Source organism: Pseudorca crassidens, chromosome 21 (genome assembly GCF_039906515.1).
Source record: "Pseudorca crassidens isolate mPseCra1 chromosome 21, mPseCra1.hap1, whole genome shotgun sequence".
NCBI classification, from domain to species: Eukaryota; Metazoa; Chordata; class Mammalia; order Artiodactyla; family Delphinidae; genus Pseudorca; species Pseudorca crassidens.
Genome location: NC_090316.1, coordinates 3269700 through 3292569, shown reverse-complemented (window position 1 = coordinate 3292569; position 22870 = coordinate 3269700). Strand labels below are relative to the sequence as shown.

The 22870-nt window shown below is 42.7% G+C and overlaps 1 protein-coding gene across 11 annotated transcripts in view; it reads left to right on the top strand.

Moving 5' to 3' along the window:
- Positions 1-22240, top strand: part of PSD3 (pleckstrin and Sec7 domain containing 3) — a 573112-nt gene extending 550872 nt beyond the window's left edge. For all 11 annotated transcript variants that reach the window (XM_067721837.1, XM_067721838.1, XM_067721840.1 and 8 more), the window contains one exon: positions 16577-22240. In XM_067721837.1, coding sequence (XP_067577938.1) covers positions 16577-16795 — 219 coding nt within the window. In that variant the 3' untranslated portion in view covers positions 16796-22240. The remainder of the gene's footprint in view (positions 1-16576) is intronic.
- The last annotated feature ends 630 nt before the right edge of the window (positions 22241-22870 follow it).

The following is a 22870-nucleotide window of genomic DNA, read 5'->3' as shown; positions in this document are numbered from 1 at the left end:
TTGAAGTCTATAAAAAGCCTACAGAGAACAAGGAGACTTCCATCAATCTCAGCCTTAGCCTGTAAGGATATTCACTATTACTGTAAGCAGCAAACTCCCCTCAGAATGGCTGTTAGTTGACCAAGTTCATGCCTGTCTCTCTTTATTGCGTATTCATAGCGGGTGGGGAGGGGTGGCATTGCTTTGTTTTTGATTGAATTGGTTCCCCCAAGCTGTGGCTGTTACTTGTTTAGAAGAGTTCGTGTGGAGTCTGATCTCAGTTTTGAAAGGGTTGTTAGGCATCATAAGTCTGTGTAAGAAACTTGCCATCATTTCCCAGTTTCAAAAAATAAATATCAGAAATGGCCTCACTTCCTTATAACTTATTTCTACTTTATTCAGTTCCCTTTTCACTTAAAAATGTTTAACTGATCTCCATCTTTCTAGTACATTAGGAAATTTATCAGGATGTGGGACAGGTGGGTGGTTTGTGTCACATATAAAAACTTACAAAGCTCCAGCCACTCGAAGCACAGTAGGCAGGGCTGTGCCCGATACTCCTGGGCCCTTTAAGAAACAGCCCTTGCTAGCACTGTACTTGGCCCCAGAAATTTGTCTTTATGTCTCTTTAGCAGTTAAAGTGAAGATACTGTTTGATCCAGGATGTTTTTCATGTGACATTTAAGATGTTTTCAGTGGCATAAGTTATTAATTCTTAGACCTGAGTAGGGAAAGGGAGACCATAGCAACCCAAACCTGTGAGAAGCGTGACTGGGCTGTAAGAGGTTTGCTTACAGGAGGGAGGGATTCCTGAGGGCAGGCTAACAGAGGCTCCCGGGTTCACTGCAGAGCCAGGGCAAACCTGGCGGGCAGCACCAGACCAGTGCATTTCATGGGCCAGCAGACCTAAGGTCAGAATGTTTTCTTTGGCCATCGCAGTGCTGGATTTGTTTTCATTGAGATTTGAATGCATTTAGGGAAGACCTACAGGGCCCTCCCCACCACCCCTTAGTATATCAAGCCTAGCAGGCATCCACATTTGTGTTGCTGGCCTGGCCCCTGGGGGCGGTTCAGTTTGCCATCCCTGTACAGAGGCTGCAGACGGTTGGATATGCTTTGTGTCTTAGATCTTTGAACATGGGCTTTGGAATCAACTGTCTCTCTGTGGTTAGAAAATGGATACTTCCAGGTACATGTGTTCTCAGGTTCCAGTCCAGCAGGAAAAGAAGTCCACGTCCCTGATGGCTCTACCCAGATGCAGAATAAGTCCCCTTGGCTGAATGGGCTAGAAATCAGCCACGTGCCCACTCCTGAATTTCGACCTGGAGTAGCACATGCTCATGGCTTAAGGCAGGCAGGGCCCACACGAACCACATGGCTGGAAGCTCAATTTTAGAAACAACAAATGTCCATTCTAGTAAGACATGTAAATCTCTTGGGACGGAATATTTTAAATCTAGAAAATCTAGGGCGTCCTTGAGGAGTGATGCATCTTTTTCTGAATTTCTAATTTTTGGTGGCATGTAAAATGGCGCGATTCCTTCTGAAATTGATGTATTTGAAATAAGAGCACATTCCATACAGCACCGTTCAGGAAATTCAAAGCATCTCATATCAAGGAGCACACGTAATATGAATTTCTGGGCGCAAGCCCTCAGTTTTATCGTTGGGCTATTTGTTGCACGGTGGGTAGGTGGTGGTTTGATGTATTTCTTTTTGAACAGATTCTCTGCTTGTGATCTTAGCCCGGCTCCCTCAGATCGCTCAGTCTTTGTCAACATCAGATAAATAATTTTCATGTGACGGTCCACTTTTTCTCTCACAGGAGCAGTGCAAGGGCATATTTCAGTGCACTGCCAGCCGCCACAAGCTAATCCATCTCTGGAACAAGACAATCTAGCTGTTAATTTGTGAGTCGCCGTGTTTGTAAAAGTACAGAGATAGCTGTGATCACCATCGTCTCCCTAGCGAAGGGAGAGTCTCAGTTGAACGAGAGTCTCAGTCTCACTTGAAGAAGAGTCTCAGTCTCAGTAACAGGGTCTAGCCTGGAATCCAGCACTGTCTCCTTTATAGAAAACATCACAGAGGTGATCCCTGGTCTGGATCTGAGAAGCTAAGATGTGGCAGGTTAATAGAATTCTTGGGGAAGTTTAGGAATTTTATTTTTCTAATAGAAGACTAAGTGTTAGAGTCTAGAGACACAGGTTCAGCATCTGCCCAGGCATACAATCCAGTTAACTACAGAGACAGGAGTCTTGCATTGCCGTTCGGAGTTGCATTTTGTATGACACAATGAGCGAGGTCTGCAGAGCGCTGGATTTTCATCTGTAAAAGATGGTGCACGCTTCTGAAGGGAGGAGAAGCTTAGCAACAGGATCCTTTGAATCACATTTTAAACAGATGATTGAGAAGCAGAACAAACAGCCAGTCACAGGACCCACAGTGACTCTGTCCCTAAATCCCTCCTTACACCTGAAATGTCTGCTCTGAGGAGAGTCACTGCTTTGGGTGAATGTACTGTCTGCCAGAAAAGGGGAAATACTTGCAATTATAAAATAGTAAAATTAGGAAAAGGGATGGACTGGAAGTTAGGAGGCCACTTTAGTCTCATCCTTGATGTGTTTGGTACTAGTTATCCTCTCTGGACCTCAGTTTCTGGCTGTGGAGATGAGATGGGATTGGGTGAACTAACCTATAAGGTCGCCTCCAACTCTTTATTTTTGATGCGAGATACATACTAACAGCAAATAGTTTATTAGATTAACTCACTCTCACGATGATCCCTAAGAGTGTTGTTAAACGTAAAACAAGAATAGTTCAATTTGGGGATATCAGGGGATCTGTACCAGCTCTGTCCAATAGAGATATAGTGCAAACCACATATATAATTTTAAATTTTCTAGTAGCTACACTTAAAAATAAAAGGAAACTGGTAGAACTAATTGTAATAAGATTTTTCAACTTAACACAATATGTCCAAAATATTATCATTTCCACATGTAATCACTATAAAATATTAAGATATTTGACGCTCTTTTCTTCCTAAGTCTTCAAACTTTAGTATACCTTTACACTTAGGGCACATCTCAGTGTAAGTTGGCCACATTGCACGTGCTCAGGAGCCGCCTGAGGCAGTGGCTCCTGTGCTGCTCAGTCTCCCTAAAAGCCAGCTGGGACTGGGAGGCCTGGTCACAAGTGGGGTGCAGGTTTCATGCATAATGGAAGATGTGCAGCTGTTGTGCACCGTAGGACTCTACAGTAGTTTGTGGACGGTGTCGCTTCTGTCTAGCTGCCTGTGCGGTGCCTGTTGTTTACTGTTTTGATTGTTACTTCTGGGTGGGGATTCAGTAAAGAAGAGGCCCACCTGGTGTGAGTGCTGTCACCACAGTGACTTGTGAGAAGGAAGTGCCCCTTCAGTCTCCCCACAAAGCTATTCTCATGCAAATAGTGTGAGCAGCCTCCTTCGCAATTCCCTTGGACCTTTTGGTAAGTGACCCTCCCATCCGTTTTTTTGCAGACTGCTGGTACTGTCCGCCCTTTCCTGTGCTAACTCTGTTTTTTTCTTTTTACCCAGAATACTTTATCTCTGTCTAACTACTTTAGGTTTCTTCCTACTACTTTCCATAAGAATCTGTATGCTTTTGATGTAAGAGTTTTAAAAGCTTGTGTGCTTGAGCCCCTGCTCCGAGATGCAGAGGCTTGTTGGAGCAGGCTACTGCGCTTCTTTAGGTGTATCTAGTTCAGAATTACTCAAGAGACTTATAATGAAAACTTAAAATGTTTTCAGAAATGTTCTTCTGGAAATATTAGGGAAAAATCATATGCAAAAATCCTATGTTTGTACTAGCCTTCTCAGTACAGCCCTCACTGGAAGGCTGGAAGCAGGTCCCCCGGTCACGGACTTCTTGCAGGAGCACCTGTCTGCCTGGACAGCTCCTGGAGGTATGGCTCATGTGCACGAGGGACACGTTGGGGCCTCTCACCTCAACCAGAGGTTTCCTGCCTGACCGGGTCTGGCCTTTGGCCAGTTTGTGGACAGAGTCAACCACAGCTGGTTTCCCATGTGCCTTCCCCTCCCCGGACCAGCACTGCATCTTCATCCATGTGTCATGCTTCCCTCCTTAGAGAGTCCTGGGAAGTTTATAGCTGCCCCTCATTCTGCCACTTGTGGAGCCTGAGACTGGAGGGGGCGAGGGACTTGCTGAGGCCTGGTCGCTCAGTGTTCTGACTCCACGGGTCAAAGATACTTTACCAAGACAGGCTCAGAATTGGACACAGAACTGGTGAGATGGAAGAGAGATATTTGAACTGGGCCTGCAGAAGGTGCAAAACTGCTTTGAGCTCAAAAGCAATCAATATATCTTAGGTATGAAGTGTCCTGGGAAGTCAGTGGGGAAGGTAGTTTACCTTCAAAGCTTCCTCAAATCCTACTTTTAAAATTTCCTAGAAAGACTGACCTGTCCCCTTATGACAGGCACTGGCGTTTTGGGACCTGTGCATGTGACAGGCCAGCTGCCACAAAGAATCCCGGGAGCGTATTTCTGAGAGAAAGTGTGTGCAACTTTAGGGAATCCTAGTACAGCCAGAAGCACAAACTAAATATAAACCAAGGATTAAGAGTGTGGCCTGTAGGTGTTTCCCTGGTGGCACAGTGGTTGAGAGTCCGCCTGCCGATGCAGGGAACATGGGTTCATGCCCCAGTCCGGGAAGATCCCACATGCTGTGGAGCAGGAAGATCCCACATGCTGTGGAGCAGCTAGGCTCAGAGCCATGGCTGCTGAGCCTGCACGTCCAGAGCCTGTGGTCCGCAACGGGAGAGGCCACGACAGTGAGAGGCCCGCGTACCGGGAAAAAAAAAAAAAAAAAAGAGTGTGGCCTGTATAAGAATGTTGTCATAACAAACTAAAATTTTGTTTTAGATGTGAGTTCCCTAAGGAAAAACTCAGTGAGAGACAAACTTTTATCCCATAGGAGTTAAATTTAGCCTCTTATCCAGATAAGTAGTATTTCTCTAGCTCAGATTACTTACCTTGGGTATGTAGAAACTTGACTTCACATCTCTGTGTTTCAAAGGACAATTTTTTTTTCCATTAAACTTTTTAATCCCATTGATCCAGAGTTAATTTTCTTTTTCCCGTTAATTTTACACTCAGCTATTGTCAAAACCCTCATGCAAGGCCACGCTGGGCAGGGCCCCCAGAGCCAGGAGCCTGGTGCATGGCAGGTCTGCAGGACTGACCCATGGCTAGGTGGGAACTGGACAATTCTTGAGTTTTCCACCTAGAAAACAAACTGTGTTCTGTTTTCTAAGTGAGCTTTGTGGACTTTTAAATTGAGAATTTCGAGTTTAATTTCTAAGAAGAGAAAAAAAATCTGGGTACTAATACAGACTGGGTTTATAGAAAGGGTTTCGAGAGCTGGAGAAACAAAGTGTGAAGAGTGAGAAAGGCAGCAGGGTTTTAAAAATTAGCTCTCAGAATTGGGAAAGCTCTCCTTGACACCGAAGTCCTGTTCTTCTCCACAAAGATGTTGCAAAGGGAAAAGCACTGCAGGGGATCTGCCTGCCCGGGCCTGGCAGCTGGGGGCCCTGGGAGGGACAAGCACGACAGGGGTGGCCATTGAGCCCTCTCTGTTCCCTGAAGGGCCTGTGGGAGCTCTGGGGGCAGAGACCAGACGCCTTAGGAGCATCAGACCAGGACCACAGGATGGAGACAAAGACACACTCAAAACGCTTTCTGCAGACCCAGTGCTTTTTGTCCGTATTAGAGTTTTTTGACCTCTTCTGCTTACATTATTATTATGAGTAAGCTTTTTATTTTAGTTTTGTTTTTAATTGAGGTCACAAAGTTCATTTAGAGAGCAGTCGAGCCAAAAGGTAGACTGAAATAAAACAATAGAATTCACACTGCCTCAGGTTTTCCCAGAAAGCCACGAATACAAACTATACAACCTAAAAATGTGTGTATTTGCTATATTTTGGCAGTGGGTTACCATTACATGCCGAAGCCTGATAGGAGAATGGCATAGGGAGAAAACGTTAAAATTTTCTTTTAAAAATGTAAGTCCTAGCATAGCTTTCAGATAAGAACTTATAGAAAGCTCTGTTTTTAATGTATTGCTTTCTTAAGTTAGCAGGTAGCAGAGGGTAAGCCAGCCGGGCAAGGAGAAAGTCTGCAAGTCAATTCTGCATCGTCCTATAGAATGCAGAGTGGAGATGAGCAGTTTCTTCCAGAGCTCCTTGTTTTGTTGGCTTGTTTTAATTGTTTTGGTTTGTTTCTTTGTTTTCCAATGTAGAGATCTAGGAGTAAAAAGTGTTTTGCTATGTACATGACATTATTGGTGTTCTTCTCCTTTCATTTTAAGCTGGCCTTTTACCCTTCCTGCCTGAGAAGGGAAAATGTCAGGAGGAAATGTATTCAGGACTCGATTGCTGGTGCAGTGAGGTCTGAAGGCAAATGGCAGTGCTAAGTTAGAATTGCCGTTGCAGTTTTCTTTTCATTTAGGCTGTTACTATTGTATTCATGTATCAGAGGTCAAAAGGAGATAGTGTTATATTAAATGAAATGAAAAATGGTATGCAGAACTCATACTCAAAAAAAAGAAACTGCTCCATCAGATGTGGATGTGATTAAACTTCTTTTCAAATAATAACAATACTCAGGATTTTTTTTTTTAGCACTTAACATTCAACCTAAGCCACAGCTTACTTGGCCTTGGATACTGTATTGTTTTGTTCCTCCCTAGTAAGCATTGCTGCTAGTGAAAGGGATATTTTTCCTACATGTTTGAGAAGTATTCTTACAGGTGATTAAAGACCAACTTAATAAATTAACGTTGCAAAACAATGTAGTAAGGAGGTTACAGAGTGAATAAACAACTTGATTTTAGGAGAAAAAGAAGCCATTAAGCATTTGAATTGTCTTTGGCTCTCAGCGGTCACAGAAGATTTTATGGAAAGCGCAAATCTTACGAAGGAAATTAAGAGAGAGAGCTTGCTGAATGGACAAAGCCACAAAAGCAGTGTTCAGATGCTTCTCTGCAGAGAGTAGCCACTGAGCTTGGATTTGGTAAAATCCCATCTCAATTTTCTGATGGTGGGATCAGCTCACACAGTTATACTGCTATGAATCTATTCATACTGTCGGAGAATCTCTGAGCAAGGAAGCTGAGCATACAGCTCTGAAATTTTTAAGAATTGATCTGAGAATGAATCCACAGCGACTACGACAAAACCTTTAATAACGGGGCTTCCCTGGTGGCACAGTGGTTAAGAATCCGCCTGCCAATGCAAGGGACACGGGTTTGAGCCCTGGTCCGGGAAGATCCCACATGCCACGGAGCAACTAAGCCCGTGCACTACAGCTACTGAGCCTGTGCTCTAGAGCCTGCAAGCCACAACTACTGAGCCTATGTGCCACAACTACTGAAGCCTGTGCACCTAGAGCCCATGCTCTGCAACAAGAGGAGCCACCGCAATGAGAAGCCCACGCACCGCAACGAAGAGTAGCCCCCGCTCGGCACTATAGAAAGCCCGCGCACAGCAACAAAGACCCAACGCAGCCAAAAATAAATAACTTAAATAAATAAATTTTTTAAAAAGGGAAAAACTGTGAAAATGATTTTTAAAAAAAAGACCTTTAATAACGTGACCAAAGGCAGTAACTGTCCCCAAAGCACATCGCATTCTCAGGCTCCCTCTGTCCTTCCTAATGAAAGTACACCCTGGAAGGGCCACGTAATGAAAACTAGCAAGGATTTAGGAAAGTGAATCAATGCCATAGTTAGTGGCCACCTGCCCCCAAGACTGCTCTTTTCACTGTCACATTGCTTCCCACAGACTTGCGTTCTGCAGCCCATCTCATCTTTAACATGCCTGATCTGGAGCTATGTTCATGCTTGCACAGTGGTTACTTTGTGGCATGAATTATATTAATTAAAACATTCATGGTTTTTTGCTGTTTCTTCTTCCCTTTTTACTATCTGGTTATGAACATTATTGGCAGAGCAAAAGTGTAAAACCTCCATATTGTTATTATTTACTTGTTGAGTGTCAGCAGCAGTTTCCTTCCCATGTTAATATTGATGAGGCTGCTACTCTGACCCACAGAGCTTAGAATCTTAGGTGAGTGTTGAAGTATTTACCCAAGGGTAAATGTGATCCTGGTGCGTTACATATAAGTCACATGCAAGAGTCATCAGGCAAAGGAATTCACATATAAATGACCATTGACAAACTCTTATCTTTTTAATGGATGCTTTTGTTAGAAGGTAAATTTAGAGGCTGCCCTTCATGTCAGAATGAGATCTAGTCACTAACAAATGAAGAACCACCACACTCCACACTCCAAAAGTCCAGTTTTTCACTTTTTTTTTTAAAGCTCTAAGTGGGTAATAAAATTTGGTCTTCATGTACTACTACATAAGAGACGCTCAGAAAATATGTCTCTGTTTTATGAACCTCAAAAGTATGATATAAACTACTTTTCTTTCTCTGTAGAGAGAGAGCCCCAGTCTTAAGTACGCAGCCTCAGTGCACTCTGCAGGGTTTGTGCGGGTGGCGTCTTGACAGCCATGGTCTGGATGTGGGGGGCATAGATAAGTCTTTGCTGAGTGGTGCCACTTAGGGTCAGACCATAGCATTTTTGTAGAAAACATGGGAATGGGGAACACTGGAGGTGAAAAAGCATTCCCTAGAGGCTACTGACGGAGGGGCTCATCGGGCATCTACCTCTGCATCTATATCCATGGTTTTATTTTTCTAGAATTTGCCACATTAAGAGTTCAAAATATGTTTTCTATTAGACATGAGAAATTTATTTTCTCATTTGTTCCTTCCTTCCATTTATACACTCATCAAATGTTTACTTAGTGTATACTCTGTGTTCTCTGTGCTGGGGATATATTAACAAACAAAAGCCAAGTCCTTGCCCCCATGTGATTGCATTCTAGGATTGGCAGGGGGAAGATAGACAAGATTGTTTCATAAGCAAACTCTAAGGCTCATGGTGAGAATGCTAAGGAGAAAAATAATGCAGTGTCCAGTGCGAAGAGCAGGTGTGGCAGTTTTAGGTCTGGATGACCAGGGAAGGCCTTTGCATAAAGGAGACATTTGAGTGAAGACTGAAAGGGGTGACGGAGGCCAGGGAATATGCCCTGTAGGCTCCTGGGGCCATGCTTCTTGGGCAGAGAGAGCAGCAGGTACTAGAGGTCTAGAGCCAGGAGTGTGTCTGCTATGTTCAAGGACAGCCAGGAGGCAGGATGACTGGCACACAGCATGACCGGGGGGAGCAATAAGACACCAGACTGGGGGGTGGGGGGTGGCACTGATGGGGGTTTCCTAGGCCAGTGTATGGATTTGGGGTTTGGAAGGATTTTTAAGGATGAGAAGCCATTGGAGCATTTTGAGCAGATGACACACTCTTACAGTTTAGCCCATGACTCTCTTTCTAGAAGTGTATGCATGGGGGGCAGAGAGGGAGCAGGGGGCCAGAGAGGCAGCTATCGCAGTTATCCAGGCACAAGGTGATGGTGCTTGGTCCAGACTGGAAGTGGTGGCAGCAGAGAGAAATGGTGTTCTTCTGAATTTATTCTGAAGATGGAGGGACAGATGGATGTGGGATATGGGAGAAAGAAGGATCAAGGAGCAAAGTTTTTATTGTCAAATTTCCTTCCTCAGGATTTTAGAAGTATCTCCAGGCTGCTCCCTAGTAAATACTAGTATACTAACTAATCATTACCCAGATCCAGAAACTGCTGTAGGACAATTTGTTGGCTAACTCTTACAATCTTGATATCCTACGTGTTGTAGGCTTATAGGGGAGGACCAAGAGAACTGTACTCTAGCACCCATGGCGACCAAACAACTGGTATAAAACTATTAAAATAATAAAATAGTCAATGGATTTAATACTTATTATGTGACCACAGTATGGCTTAGAGTGGAATAACATCCATCAATAATTTGTTGAATATTCAGAGAAAACCCAACAAAACTATGTTATACCAAAGCCTATTAATTAAGTATATCTTTTGCTAAATAAAATTATGACAGGAAGTGCACGTACAGCTCAATTGAGATACTGTTTTTTATTGAAGTACAGTTGATGTTGCATTAGTTTCTGGTATACAGCAATGTAATTCAGTTATAAATATATATTCTCTTTCATATTCTTTTCCATTATGGTTTACTATAGAATATTGAATATAGTTCCCTGTGCTATAAAGTAGGTCCTTGTTGTTTATCTATTTTATATATAGTAGTTATATATAATATTTGCTAATCCCAAACTCCTAATGTATCCCCTCCCCCTTTCCCCTTTGGTAACCATAAGTTTGTTCTCTGTGTCTTGTCAGTCTGCTTCTGTTTTGTAAATAAATTCATTTGTATCATATGTTAGATCCCACATATAAATGATACCGTGTGTGTGTGTGTGTGTGTGTGTGTGTGTGTGTGTGTGTGTGTGTGTGTGTGTACCCCATATCTTTTGTATCCATTCTGTTGATGGACACTTAGGTTGCTTCCATGTTTTGGCTATTGTAAATAGTGCTGTATTGAACATTGTGGTGCATGTGTCTTTTTTTTTTTTTTTAACATCTTTATTGGGGTATAATTGCTTTACAATGGTGTGTTAGTTTCTGTTTTATAACAAAGTGAATCAGCTATACATATACACATTATCCCATATGTCTTCCCTCTTGCGTCTCCCTCCCTCCCACCCTCCCTATCCCACCCCTCCAGGCTGTCACAAAGCACCGAGCCAATATCCCTGTGCCATGCGGCTGCTTCCCACTAGCTATCTACCTTACTACATTTGTTAGTGTGTATATGTCCATGACTCTCCCCCGCCCTGTCACAGCTCACCCTTCCCCCTCCCCAGCGTGTGACTTTTTGAATTATGGTTTTCTCTGGGTATTTGCCTGGTAGTGGGATTGCTGTGTCATATGGTAATTCTATTTTTAGTTTTTTAAGGAACTGTCATACTGTTTTCTATAGTGGTTGCACCAATTTACATTCTCACAACAGTGTAGGAGGGTTCCCTTTTCTCCACACCCTTTCTAGCATTTATTATTTGTAGACTTTTTGATGATGGCTATTCTGACCGGTATGAGGTGGTACCTCATTGTAGTTTTAATTTGCACTTCTCTAATAATTAGCGATGTTGGGCATCTTTTCACGTGCCTCTTGGCCATCTGTCTGTCTTCTTTGGAGAAATGTTTATTTAGGTCTTGTGCCCATTTTTTGATTGAGTTATTTGTTTTTTTTGTTATTGAGTTTTATGAACTGTTTGTCTATTTTGGAAATTAAGCCCTTGTCAGTCAATTGGGATGTTGTTTCTATGAGTGAGTCCAAGCTGAGTGTTGACCATTTTATTAGTCTGCAAATAATAGAAAACTTGACTAAGTTTTTAAACAGTATAAACATTCTTTATCTCATCTAAGAAAACTTGAAGTAGATGGTCACTGGCTGCTTGAGAGTTGCCACCAAAGATATATGATCTTTCTAAACTTCTGATTTGCTATCCTTAGCACATTGGCTTTTTTGTTTTCATGCTTATCGTTTCATGGTTTCAAAGTGCCTGCCATAGCTCCGAACATTTCATCTCCCAACTTTTATCAGAGCACCAAAAACTGCTTCCATGGAAGTACCCTAGTCGGCTCTCCTTACATGTCACTGGCCAGGTCTAGGTCACAGGGCTGCAACATTGACTGGCAGTGTTAGACCACGATTCCTGTCCTGGGGTTAGGCTAGAACATGACACCCTCAGTGAAAAGCACAACTCCGTCAGCTGCAAGAGGAGGCTGCTAGGGAAGCAGCAAACAGTGTTTGCTGCTCTGTCCTCTACCAGCTTCTTTGGCTGAGATTGACCATTGGAACATGACCCTCAGGTTTTCAGTCTCTAAACTGGCACATCAGGTTAAAAAGTGATTGAGAAGTACACTTCCTGCTGTTGCTCTGCTTTTCCCTAAACACCAGCTCTAACCTAAAAAAAATTTCAGGATTGGTCTTAGAAAAAAGAGTCATGTCTTCTCTGAAAGGAAAAAAGGAAATAAACCCTCCCAAAGATGGCACATGGTTGCATTGTTAGGAAGAAGTCTGACTTTGCCACCCCAGAGGGGAGAAGTCAGGAGAGGTCTTGGAGAAGAATTTTGCAGGCAGTCCTAACCCTTCACTCCTCGGGCTGCATTCAGAGCTGCCTGTCTTTGCTCAGAGGCAATCTTTTTTTGGCCCCAAAGCCTCTGGATAGAGGTTTACAAATTTGGTGAGTCTGTAATCCCAGAAGAACGTAGATCACAGTCCTTCCAGTAGTACTGAAGAGTCCTGAGATTAAAGATAAGTTTTCCTAAAATATTTTAAAGAGGAATTTGGCTTGGCCACAGAGAATGGTAGAAAGCAAAGCTGTATTACTGGGTTTAGTAGCCTGTGTCCCTGTAAGCCCTTTTAACTCAGAAATAGAGCACAGCCATTGGAAGTTCCTAAACAAACCCACATTATTTTTTTCCTTATTTCTCTCAACATCTGAGCAGTCCTGGTTGCCGGCCCCCTTTCACCCTTTGCTTTGCTTTGCCTTTTCTTCTCATCTGATGATTCATGTACTGCCACTCCTCTGTGCTCTGCCTTTTGTTTGTTGATTGACACACAGATGTAATTTATGGGGGCAACAGATTTGCAGCTGGAGCTGTAAAATGAGTGGATGAAATTGCTTTAATTTATGCATGTTTTGGTGAATTTTCCCAATAATGTCAGTTTCTTCAAAAGCTAGTAGAAAATGGCCCAGTCACCTTTTCTTCTTTTGTCCTCTTTCAAGTCATCTCAAAAAATTGTCCTTCGTATCCCTCTTATTGTATAAATGCCCTAGTTTTGTGAAATAGTATGCCTTACATTGATTTTCTGAATGTATTTTTAAACTGTCTTTAGATCATTTTACTAAACCTTATTCATATTAAAATACAGTTCTTTCCTGCATTTTATTCTTGCCACCAAGGCAGTTTAGAGACAGATTAAGTCTCTAAATTGCTAGAATGAACATGACTTTAGATTTCACTGATGCATAGACTACTGTGTAATACTTATGACATATTTTTATTAGCATATGCCCTTATTAAACCCTTATGTATTAATAGCTTTCTGAGAAAAGATTAATATTTTATTCCTTTGTTACTTCTATACTAAAATTGGAATGTGTATCAATTAGTGATGCTTTCATCTGCAATTAACAGTACTTGAGGCACAAGAAAAGGTGCTCAACATTGCTAATCATCAGGGAAATGCAAATCGAAACCACAGTGAGATATCACCTCACACCTGTCAGAATGGCTATCATCAAAAGAACACAAATAACAAATGTTGGCGAGACTGTGGAGAGAAGGAAACCCCCCTACAGTGTTGGTGGGATTGTAAATTGGTGTAGCCAGCGGGGAGGGATAAATTAGGAGTTTGGGTTTAACAGATACACACTACTATATATAAAATAGATAAACAAGGACCTACTGTGTAATAGCACAGGGAACTATATCCAATATCTTGCAATAACCTATAAAAGAATATATATATTCTTTTTCAGATTTATATAAAACTGAATCACTTTGCTATACACCTGAAACTAACACAACATTGTAAGTCAACTCTACTTCAGTTAAAAATAAAATTGGTGCAGCCACTGTGGAAAACAGTATGGCAGTCCTTCAAAAAACTAAAAACAGAACTACCATGTGATCAGCAATTCCCCTTCTGTGTATATATCCAAAGAAAATGAAGACACTAATTCAAAAAGATAATGTACCCAATGTTCATAGCAGTATTATTTACAATTGCCAAGATATGGAAGCAGCATAAGTGTCCACCAACAGATGAGTGGATAAAGAAGATGTGGTATATATACAATTTAATACCACTCAGTCATAAAAAAGAATGAAATCTTACCATTTGTGACAACATGAATGGACCTAGAGGGTGTTATGCTTCGTGAAATAAGTCAGAGAAAGACAAATACAATATGATTTCACTTATACATGTAATCTATTAAAAACAAAACAGATGAACAAACGTAACAACAGAAACAGAGTCATAGATACAGAGAACAAACAGGTGGTTGCCAGAGGCGAGAGGTGTAGGGTGGGGAGAGAAATAGGTGAGGGAGGTCAAGAGACACAGACTTCCAGTTGCAAAATAAATGAGTCAAGGGTATGGGGAATATAGCCAGTAACTATGTGATATCTTTGAGTGGTGACAGTTGGTAACTAGACTTATCATGGTGATCATTTTGAAATGTATAGAAACGTTGAATCACTATGTTGTGTAATAGGAACTAACATAGTGTTGTAGGTCAATTATACATCAAAAAGAAATAAACGAATAAACAGACTCATAGAAAAAGAATAGATTTCTGGCTGCCAGTTGGGAGGGGGAAATTGGATGAAGGCAGTCAAAAGGTACAAACAGCCAGTTATAAGATAAATAAGTAGTAGGGGTGTAATGAAACACATGATAAATATAATTAGCACTGCTGTATGTTATGTATGAAAGTCATTAGGAGAGTAAATCCTGAGTTCTCATCACAAGGAAAAAACAAATTTTTCGATTTCTTTAGTTTTGTATCTATATGAAATGATGGATGTTCACTAAACATTTTGTGATCATTCTTTCATGATGTATATAAATCAAATCACTATGCTGTATACCTTAAACTTATACAGTGCTGTGTGTCAATTATATCTCAAAAGAAACTAGAAGGAAAAAATGTGGTGGAAAAAACCATTACCTGATTAACAGTGGCTTAACCCCAAAGGGTATTTATTATTCATACTTAACAAGACGGTCAGAGGCAGTAAGGGCTTTGAGAGTTGGATCCAGCTCATTGTGTCATCAAGAACCCGGGCTCTTTCTGTCTTTCCATTTCCCCTCAGGCCTAGCATGCTGTCCTTTTGCCTTCACGCCTGCTGCCTCATTTCACAGGGTTACAGCTTTAGGAATCACATCCATGTCAAGGAAGGAATAAGAGTGAGGGGCTGGCACCAGTGGCTTCTCCTCTCAACCTGCCCCTTTCATCAGAAAGCAAAATCGCTTTCGCAGAAGTCCCCCAGGAGAGTTCTCCTTATATCTCAGTGGCCAAAATATCACACAGCCCATCTTAGCTGCAAGAGTGTCTGGGAAAGTAAGTATTTGGTTTTATCAACAGTGGGAGGGACATAGGAGGAGAGGGGGGTTGAAAATGGCTTTTGATTGGCCAAACCTACAGAGTCTCTCAGAGTTGTCATCCTAAAATACACATTCCTGCATATATTTTCATACCCAGGAAGGAAATGCAGCTTAAGAGTATGGGTTCTAGAGTCCATATCCCAGCTTCACTTCTTTACTGTCTTGGACTTATCTCTGCCTCTATTTCCTTTACTGTAAAACAGGGATAATAACGTACCAATTGTATATGATTCTTGTGTTAATGCCCTCAAGTTAGCCTGTGGGCACACCATAATGTAATCATCATCAACCAAAGCTTGGCACCTCAACATGGCTACTGACCAAACCCAGAGCAAGCTTAATGACTAGCAGCTTTTCCCTACTTTTGAACAAAACAACTTGAAAGAGTAGCTTCAAGTAGCTTCACCTTCATAATTATTAATTTAAAACAGATATATAAAATCTCAATTTGACCAGAAAAATCCCTAAAAGACTTAGAGTTATGAAAGACTTTGCTGCCTTTGTTGGGACAATTTATAACTGAGCTGTTCTTTTGCTGAGAAAGAAAATACTTTAGGCCTTCTACAGATCCTTCATGTGTTGAAGCAGTATGATGAGAGACTTATTTTGACTAGAATCTATCAAATCGAGAATCTGCGACCCTTCTGTAATTTGCACTATGTACACAATAGCTCTATATAGTGACTCAGATACAAACTTAAGAAAAGAAAAGCAGCACCAGTAAAGGTTAGAGAAAAAAAATCTCTGCAGTGTTCTTCTCAATTATTCTTAGAAAAAGATACCCAGAGACAAGAAAATCAAGGAGCCATTCAAAACATAGTAGACACTCAATGAACAGTTGATGAAAAAATGTGTGGAATAAAGAACAGCATCAGGGGATAATTTGAAGTTCTGCAAGAAACCATAGCACTCTGAGAAGTTGGTAATCCTAGCAGAAAAGCCGTAGCAGGAAACCCAGAGCAGCTTCGAGGAAGTGTCAGTGGTCCCGTAGGGGACAGGAGTACAGGTTCACCACCAACTGCTTCCTCAGGTTGGGAGTAAAGAACCGCACCCCAGCCAGGTTCAGGGGAGGCCTTGGCCACGGCCTTGTGGGGCGGCCCCAGTGGCTGCAGGCCTGAGCCTGAGAGCCATCTGGTCCCCAAAACCGGAGGCCGCAGCTCTTCCAACTCACACTTTCTTGTGCTGAGTGTTCAGGAGCAGGCTTCCTCCATCTCATAGCCATTCCTGCAGAATGCAGAATGAAGGAGAACTCACATTCTATCTTTATGTCTTACTGAATCGATGAAACCATCAGTCAGCCTCCTGAGCTGCCAGCCCTGCCCTTCGGGAAGTGAGCTCGCTGGCGCCTTGCGCCGTGTGCCTGTGACAGTATACTGACCCCTCTTCTCTGACTCCCTGCAGAAAACCCGCTATGAGATGTATGTCCGCCTTCTGAAAGAGGGGGGCCTGGAGCTGCTGAGTAGCAGCGGTGGAGGGGGCGCCGCGGGCCTGAAGAAGTCGCACTCCAGCCCCTCGCTGAACCCAGATGCATCTCCAGTCACCGCCAAGGTCAAGAGAAACGTGTCGGAAAGGAAAGACCACCGACCTGAAACTCCAGGCATTAAGCAAAAAGTCACTTAGAATCCATCTGCGGCCAGGAAGTGCTGGTCGTGGAGCAAAATAGAGTTTTTCAAGATCTTTCTGGTGAATCCGTGAATATATTTAAAACAAAGTCTGTGACTAAATGGTGCATTAGTAACCTTTCCTATTGTATATTTTTGTTAGTTTCTGTACAGATTGTCTCTTTGCTCTTGATTTCTTTGCTTTGATGATTTCTGCTACCTGATAACTAATGCACCTTTTGTGAGGGGAGGGGATCATGATTTCAGAATGGATTATGTATCGCTTCTCCCTCAGGGTTCTCTCATTTGCACTCTGCTCAGTTGTTTTGTGTGTTCTCAAATCAGCTGTTAACACTTTTTATAAAGGTTAAAGATTTAATCCATTGTGAAACACTTAACTGGACAAACTTTGTAGTTTAGAAAATTCTAGCCAGAGTTAATATAAGCCTTTTCATGTGAAATCTTGCCCAGTCACAGAGGTAGAATCCAGCTCTCGCGCTCGCAGAAGTTCAGTTAAGAGTTACACTCACGGGAGGTGCCACTCCCCTGTGAGGCCTCATGCATCTGAGTGCTTAGTGTTGAGTCCGGCCCTGCTGGTGGGGGTAGAGGGGGGCAAGGACCTCAGGCCTGGGGAATTTAAGAAGCACGTTAGCTCGCTTGAAGTGTAGATTCCATTTCAGCCAAGCAAGGAAGGAGGAAGTGGCGTCTTTTGAAGGCTGAGGCAAGGTGGCCCCAAGTTCATTTTGTTTTCTAAAGGATGGTGGCAACAATGGACTCTTGGGGGCTGCAGCAGCGAGATGTGTTTTTGATCTGCAGGAAGTTGTTACCCCACTCCCACAGGGTCTAGACAAGGAATCCAGAGCCATCTGTGGTGGATACCCTGCCATCCGGGAATTAGGTTCTTTTATATATATAGGCATGGTGTTGTCTCCTGGTTGTAAGAATTTGGGGTCTTCCTAACAAAATAATATCAAAATGGAGCCCCTTTCATTCTTTCCTTAATAAAGAAAAATAAGGAAGGAAAAAGTTGTTTTTCCCTATAGTTGTTTGGCAATAGAATGTTGATTCTTTACAATAAATCTGAAAGGAATAAAATCTGAAGGAATTATGGCTGGAAAACTGAGGAATCTCCTGGTGACAAACACAGAGTCCCTTAGTCTGTTCTTGTCTCTGTCTCTGTGAAGCCGCTTCACCCTAAAATAAACCCTTGATTCTAAATCATTTCTTTGTATCTGCTCAGAGCAGTCATAAGCTTATTCCAGGGACAGTCCCTTTGAAATTCAGGGTGATAAACAGAACATTCTCTTACTGAGGAGAAGAAAGGAGTGAAAATTGAGCCCACTGTGAGTTAGAACTTTCTGATTTTGGAACCTGAAAACTCTGTGATCCTTAAACCTAGAATCTCCACAAGTTCAGAGTGAATGGAATCACTTCGAATGTTCTTTTCTCTCCCACAGAGATTTGCTCTTTTCTACTTGGTTTACTAGTTAAGGTGCTGTGTGACTAGAGGCTCAGGGACTCTGTGTGGGTAGTATGGCTCCAGGGAATTAGAGAAAACCTGCTCCTGAACCATGGTACTTTCTAGTGGTATTTTGTTCTGATGCACCAGCATTTATACAGGACTATTTATTAACATGCCCTTCCTTCAGCTGTAGAAATGCCCATACTTGCTGGTGCCCAGAAAGGAGAAACCCCTCCGTAAGGCTGTAGCTGCTTTGCTTTGTGGTGTTTTTGCCACACATTTGAAAAACTCCCTCTAACCCTCTATCTTGTTTATTAGGTAAAGGCAGTGACTAAATTTGTTTCAAGACCTAGAAACAAACAGGGTAGTTACCAACATGGCCCATGTACCTGATTCTTTCTTTGTAGCTTCTGACTGAATCCAAGGTTTCTACAAGGGAATAGTCTTTCTTCCTAGAATCTGAATCATCAGTGTGTGTGCTTTCTGCCTAGATCTTTATCCTAAGCAGAGGCGAGAGAGGTACCTAGACCATATCATCTCTGAGCTTCAATAACTAAAGAAGAATCAACATCCCTGACTGGCTTGAATGTGTGTGCTCCCAGTATGTGTGTGTCTGTGTATGTCGAATGTCTCCGTGTGTGTCACTTAGAGTCTGTACCAGACATGGAATGGTACCTTGCTGCAGTGTTTAGACACTCGAGCAGCTCTGAAATGCCCAGTGAACATCAGCACCACGACGGCGTTGTGCTCACTGTGTGACTCACTAATGTTATCTCCAAGAACTTCTGGATATGCTAATAGAGAGACAGATGAGAAGGGCACTTTTGAAGCTGTGGTATATACTGCATTCCCATAGTTTATCTTGAAAAACAACTGCAACGGTTATTTTGTGAGCCATGATCCCAGACTGCCATCGTTAGGGGATGGGCTGAGAACACCTCCCCTTGAGGCCTCTGGACTGTCTGGTGCCAGTGCTCCTTGCAGGCCAAGAGCTTATCCTGTAGGAGACAAGGCCCCTTCTGTGACAGGATCCTGAGAGCCTTGCCCATAGCCAACCAGGGTCTCCTTTGTGATCATTTCTTTCCCGTGGTGTCTAGTCAGGAGACATGACTGAAGACCTTCCCCTTCACAGTTCCTCCACGCCTGCCACCCAGTTCACGGTACAGGGGAGCCCCCTCCTTCCCTTCTGAAGGTACTGCCCCCCATCCCTCACCCATCCCTTAGTACTAGGAGCCTTGCGATCTCTCTCCATCTAATAAGTTATTATTCCTCTTTGCAGAAATACACCTAATATTAATTTTTAGTATAGAAAATCTTGAGAGTCATCAAAATACCTTGGTGACGGTCTTGTTGCCGAATTGTCCATAGAAGCAGCCGTGTGTGGAACCGGAACCAAAGTGTCTCAGAGTGTGTTCCCCCACCTCACATGTTGACATTTACAGGGAGGGGTCAGGATTTCCTTGTTAGCAATCGAAACCTAATTACTAGCATGCAAGAGTCTTTATTTTATTGCCAGCCATAGACATTATTTGAAGTATGCTTTTTACAGATATCATTTGCTGACTCTTAGTAATGCCTGATTAAACCAAGCAACACTTCTGCACATTTTAATTACCTCGTGTGGAGAGTCGTCTGGGGGACTGCAGTCCTGGACCATGTGAACCTTTTCTGTTGCTCTTGCGTAAAGAGGATGGAGAGCACCTGTGCAGGACCGTCTTTGCTTCTCCGGCTGTGATCCTCATTCCAAAGATGAGTGTTTCCTGGTCAGAAGTGACGTGAGGGAGTTAATTCTGGGAGAGAAAAATTGGCTGGCTCTCCAAGGCCAGTCTAGGGTTGGTCTCTTGTGTTTGTGTTTCGCCCTGTGGCCAAAGCACAGAACCCCTGAGGCTGGAGAGGGGTTTACATACCCAGCAGGGAAGGAGCCTCCTGCCAGCCCTGGCCTGTTGTCCTTCCAGCACAGAAAGAGCCGGGGAAGACATTCTTAGGTAGGGCAGGGCTTGCTTTGGCCTCGAGCTGCACCTCTTCTCTGCCTTTATCCCTAATCATAGACAATTGGAAGAAAATTGACCTTAAAGAAGTTTCTCCATTGTCTTACTTTGAACACTTTCTTGGGTTTAGTTAGTGGTCACTGGAATTTGATTCTTTGGCATTTTTCCTTGTTAAGCTTTTTTAAGGCCAAGTTCACAGGGCATTCTCAGCCTTGTGGTCCAAAGCTCTGTAGTGTAGCTGTTGTGGACCGGGCCAAGGGTTCAGCAGGTGGGGAGCCACCTTCCTTAGCTGCAACAATGGACAACCTCCTGATCCCTTCACTTTTCAATTGTCAGAATTTTTGCAATTATAAGATTAGCGCTGTTAAACAGGAATCAAAGTGGCACCCAGGACTTGTTCACAGTAGAGCCTGGTTAATGACTAGTGTGACTTGGGCTTAACTAGCACCTGCTTTTCTCATGGAGCATCTGAGTTACTCTGACAGAAGATCAGCTTTTGTAAGGAGATGAGCCTCTGGGCCTTCCTGGTTCCAAAGCTTTCTGGCTGTCTCTTCTCCCAGGCCAACAGTCTGCCCCGGGCAACAGGTGTCTCCATTGGCCTTGGACATCTTATAGTACCAAGTTACCCAGAGGACTTCAGAGACCAGTAGCTCACACAGAATAACCCAACAGTGATGAAAGGTGCTTTGTCACCACTTCTGCTCTCTTCTCAGTGTCTCACTCTCAAAAGGAGGACCAAGGTCCAAAGCCATTGCCATTTTCCTTTTGTGCCCAGAGTACCCAAAGCCCGAGCGGGAAGCCTCTGCCTAGGACAGTGAGTGGCCAGTGCCTGCAGAGAGAATGTCTTCAGAGAGAGAGTGCCAGTAAAGGTGTGAATCTGCATGACAGTCTGTGGACTTGACTGCAACAGCAAGAAAATACCGCAAGTTAAGTAGTTGTATATACAGTAGGTTTCCTTAGGTCTCTTTGGCTCATTCTTTGTAATTTACGTGTGTATCTGTAGTGTTGCAGGCTTTTGGAGAATATTGATAGTATGTCAGGCATCCAAGAGTATGCCTTCTGTCACCTTCCAATGTCGTAGTTGTGGGTATTTATAGTTGTATGTATCTATATTGTATCAACGTGTAGATTGTACATCAGTATATGGCATATGTACATCAAATTTATTTTTGTCCTTAACCAGTGTGATATGAAAAGCAAGTAAAAACCTCATAGGATTGAATATATAATGCAGTTTTTGAGAGTCTATACAGTGGTACTGTTTTATTAAACTTAAATTCAAATGATATTTTGATTAATTTTTTTAATGATAAGATTTTATGCTAGAAAATTTCGTCTGTGAGCTTTGAATCACCAGAGCAAAAATGGCTCTGAACTAACTTTGTTAAACTATTTCAGTGTACTGTGTACAATACCCGGGGTGGGGCTGTAGCTCATTATAATTTGAAATATACAGAAAGAAAGGGGGAAAAAAAAAAAAAACACAGGCAGCCTGTGCAGTCTTAGCAACTTCAGTATTAAGAGCACTTAAACATAAAGTCAAACTGACAATTTGGGGCTTATTACAAAATGTGATGCTTTAAAGCACACGTTCTTTATTGTTGTAATTAGTCCAGAAAAATAGAGCTTTCAGAAGAATTAGCTAAGTGCCCAGCGTATCATTTATGTTCCTGTGTCAGTTTTACAGCAGCCCAAACCACCCTCCTAGCACTGCGTCCTCATCCTCTTCACCTTAAAGAACTATCGCCAGCCCTGCAGCAGATCAGGGCTTCCAGAGATCTGGGACTGCCCTCCAGGCCTGCGGTTGCACAAATTAGCATCTAGACACAGGTAAAAGAATTTTAGGACAGGCTATGGACCAGGTTAAAACTTTAGTATTTTTATACTTAGGTCTCTTTTCCGGCCTCTCCCCAAAGAAGAGCCACTGGCCTTAGTTGTCTGAGCTTACTGCCTATCTTAAAGTATATAAGTATTAGATAACTAGAGATTAAAACTTTATTAGCCAGCATGTTGGTATATTTAAAGCAAAACTGAGTGTGTGTGAGTGAGTGGTTGAGTGCAGTGTATTCGTCTACGCACACTGCCTGTCGTTCCTCGTGTCCAGTTCAGAGGGTGGGAGTCGTGGGCTGGGAGGCTCAGCTTCAGCTCCAGGCTGCAGTAGTAGTGGTGGTTACACTTGCGTTTTTTTAATTAACTCTGCAGTCTCAAACCGTTTTTGCCAATGTATCCTATTTCCTAATCTGTTTTTGACCGCGCTGTGAGTTGGCTCTGTGGCTGCGCAGCAGGGTCTCTGTTCCACAAGAGTGTGTTTCCTTCTAAGAACTATAGTGATTTGCAAAAGCGTCCATTTGACTCAGATGCAAAAGCGTCCATTTGACTCAGAAATCATATACAAAAGGAATATCAAAATTTAAAAGTTTCACTTTGGGGCTTAATCATTTGAAATGTTTGGACTTTTAATATAAAGCCAAGTAACCATTTGGCGTGGATAATAACGTCTCCTCTGCGGAGAGGATGCATGCTCATTGATTTTTAATGCCATTAGGACCTTTTCTTAAGCTGTAGGAACAAGAGTCAAAGTGAGGATGTGGGGAGTGTGTGAGCCGCTTGCCTTCCGCTGAGGGAGACGTGCTGTGGCCTGTCC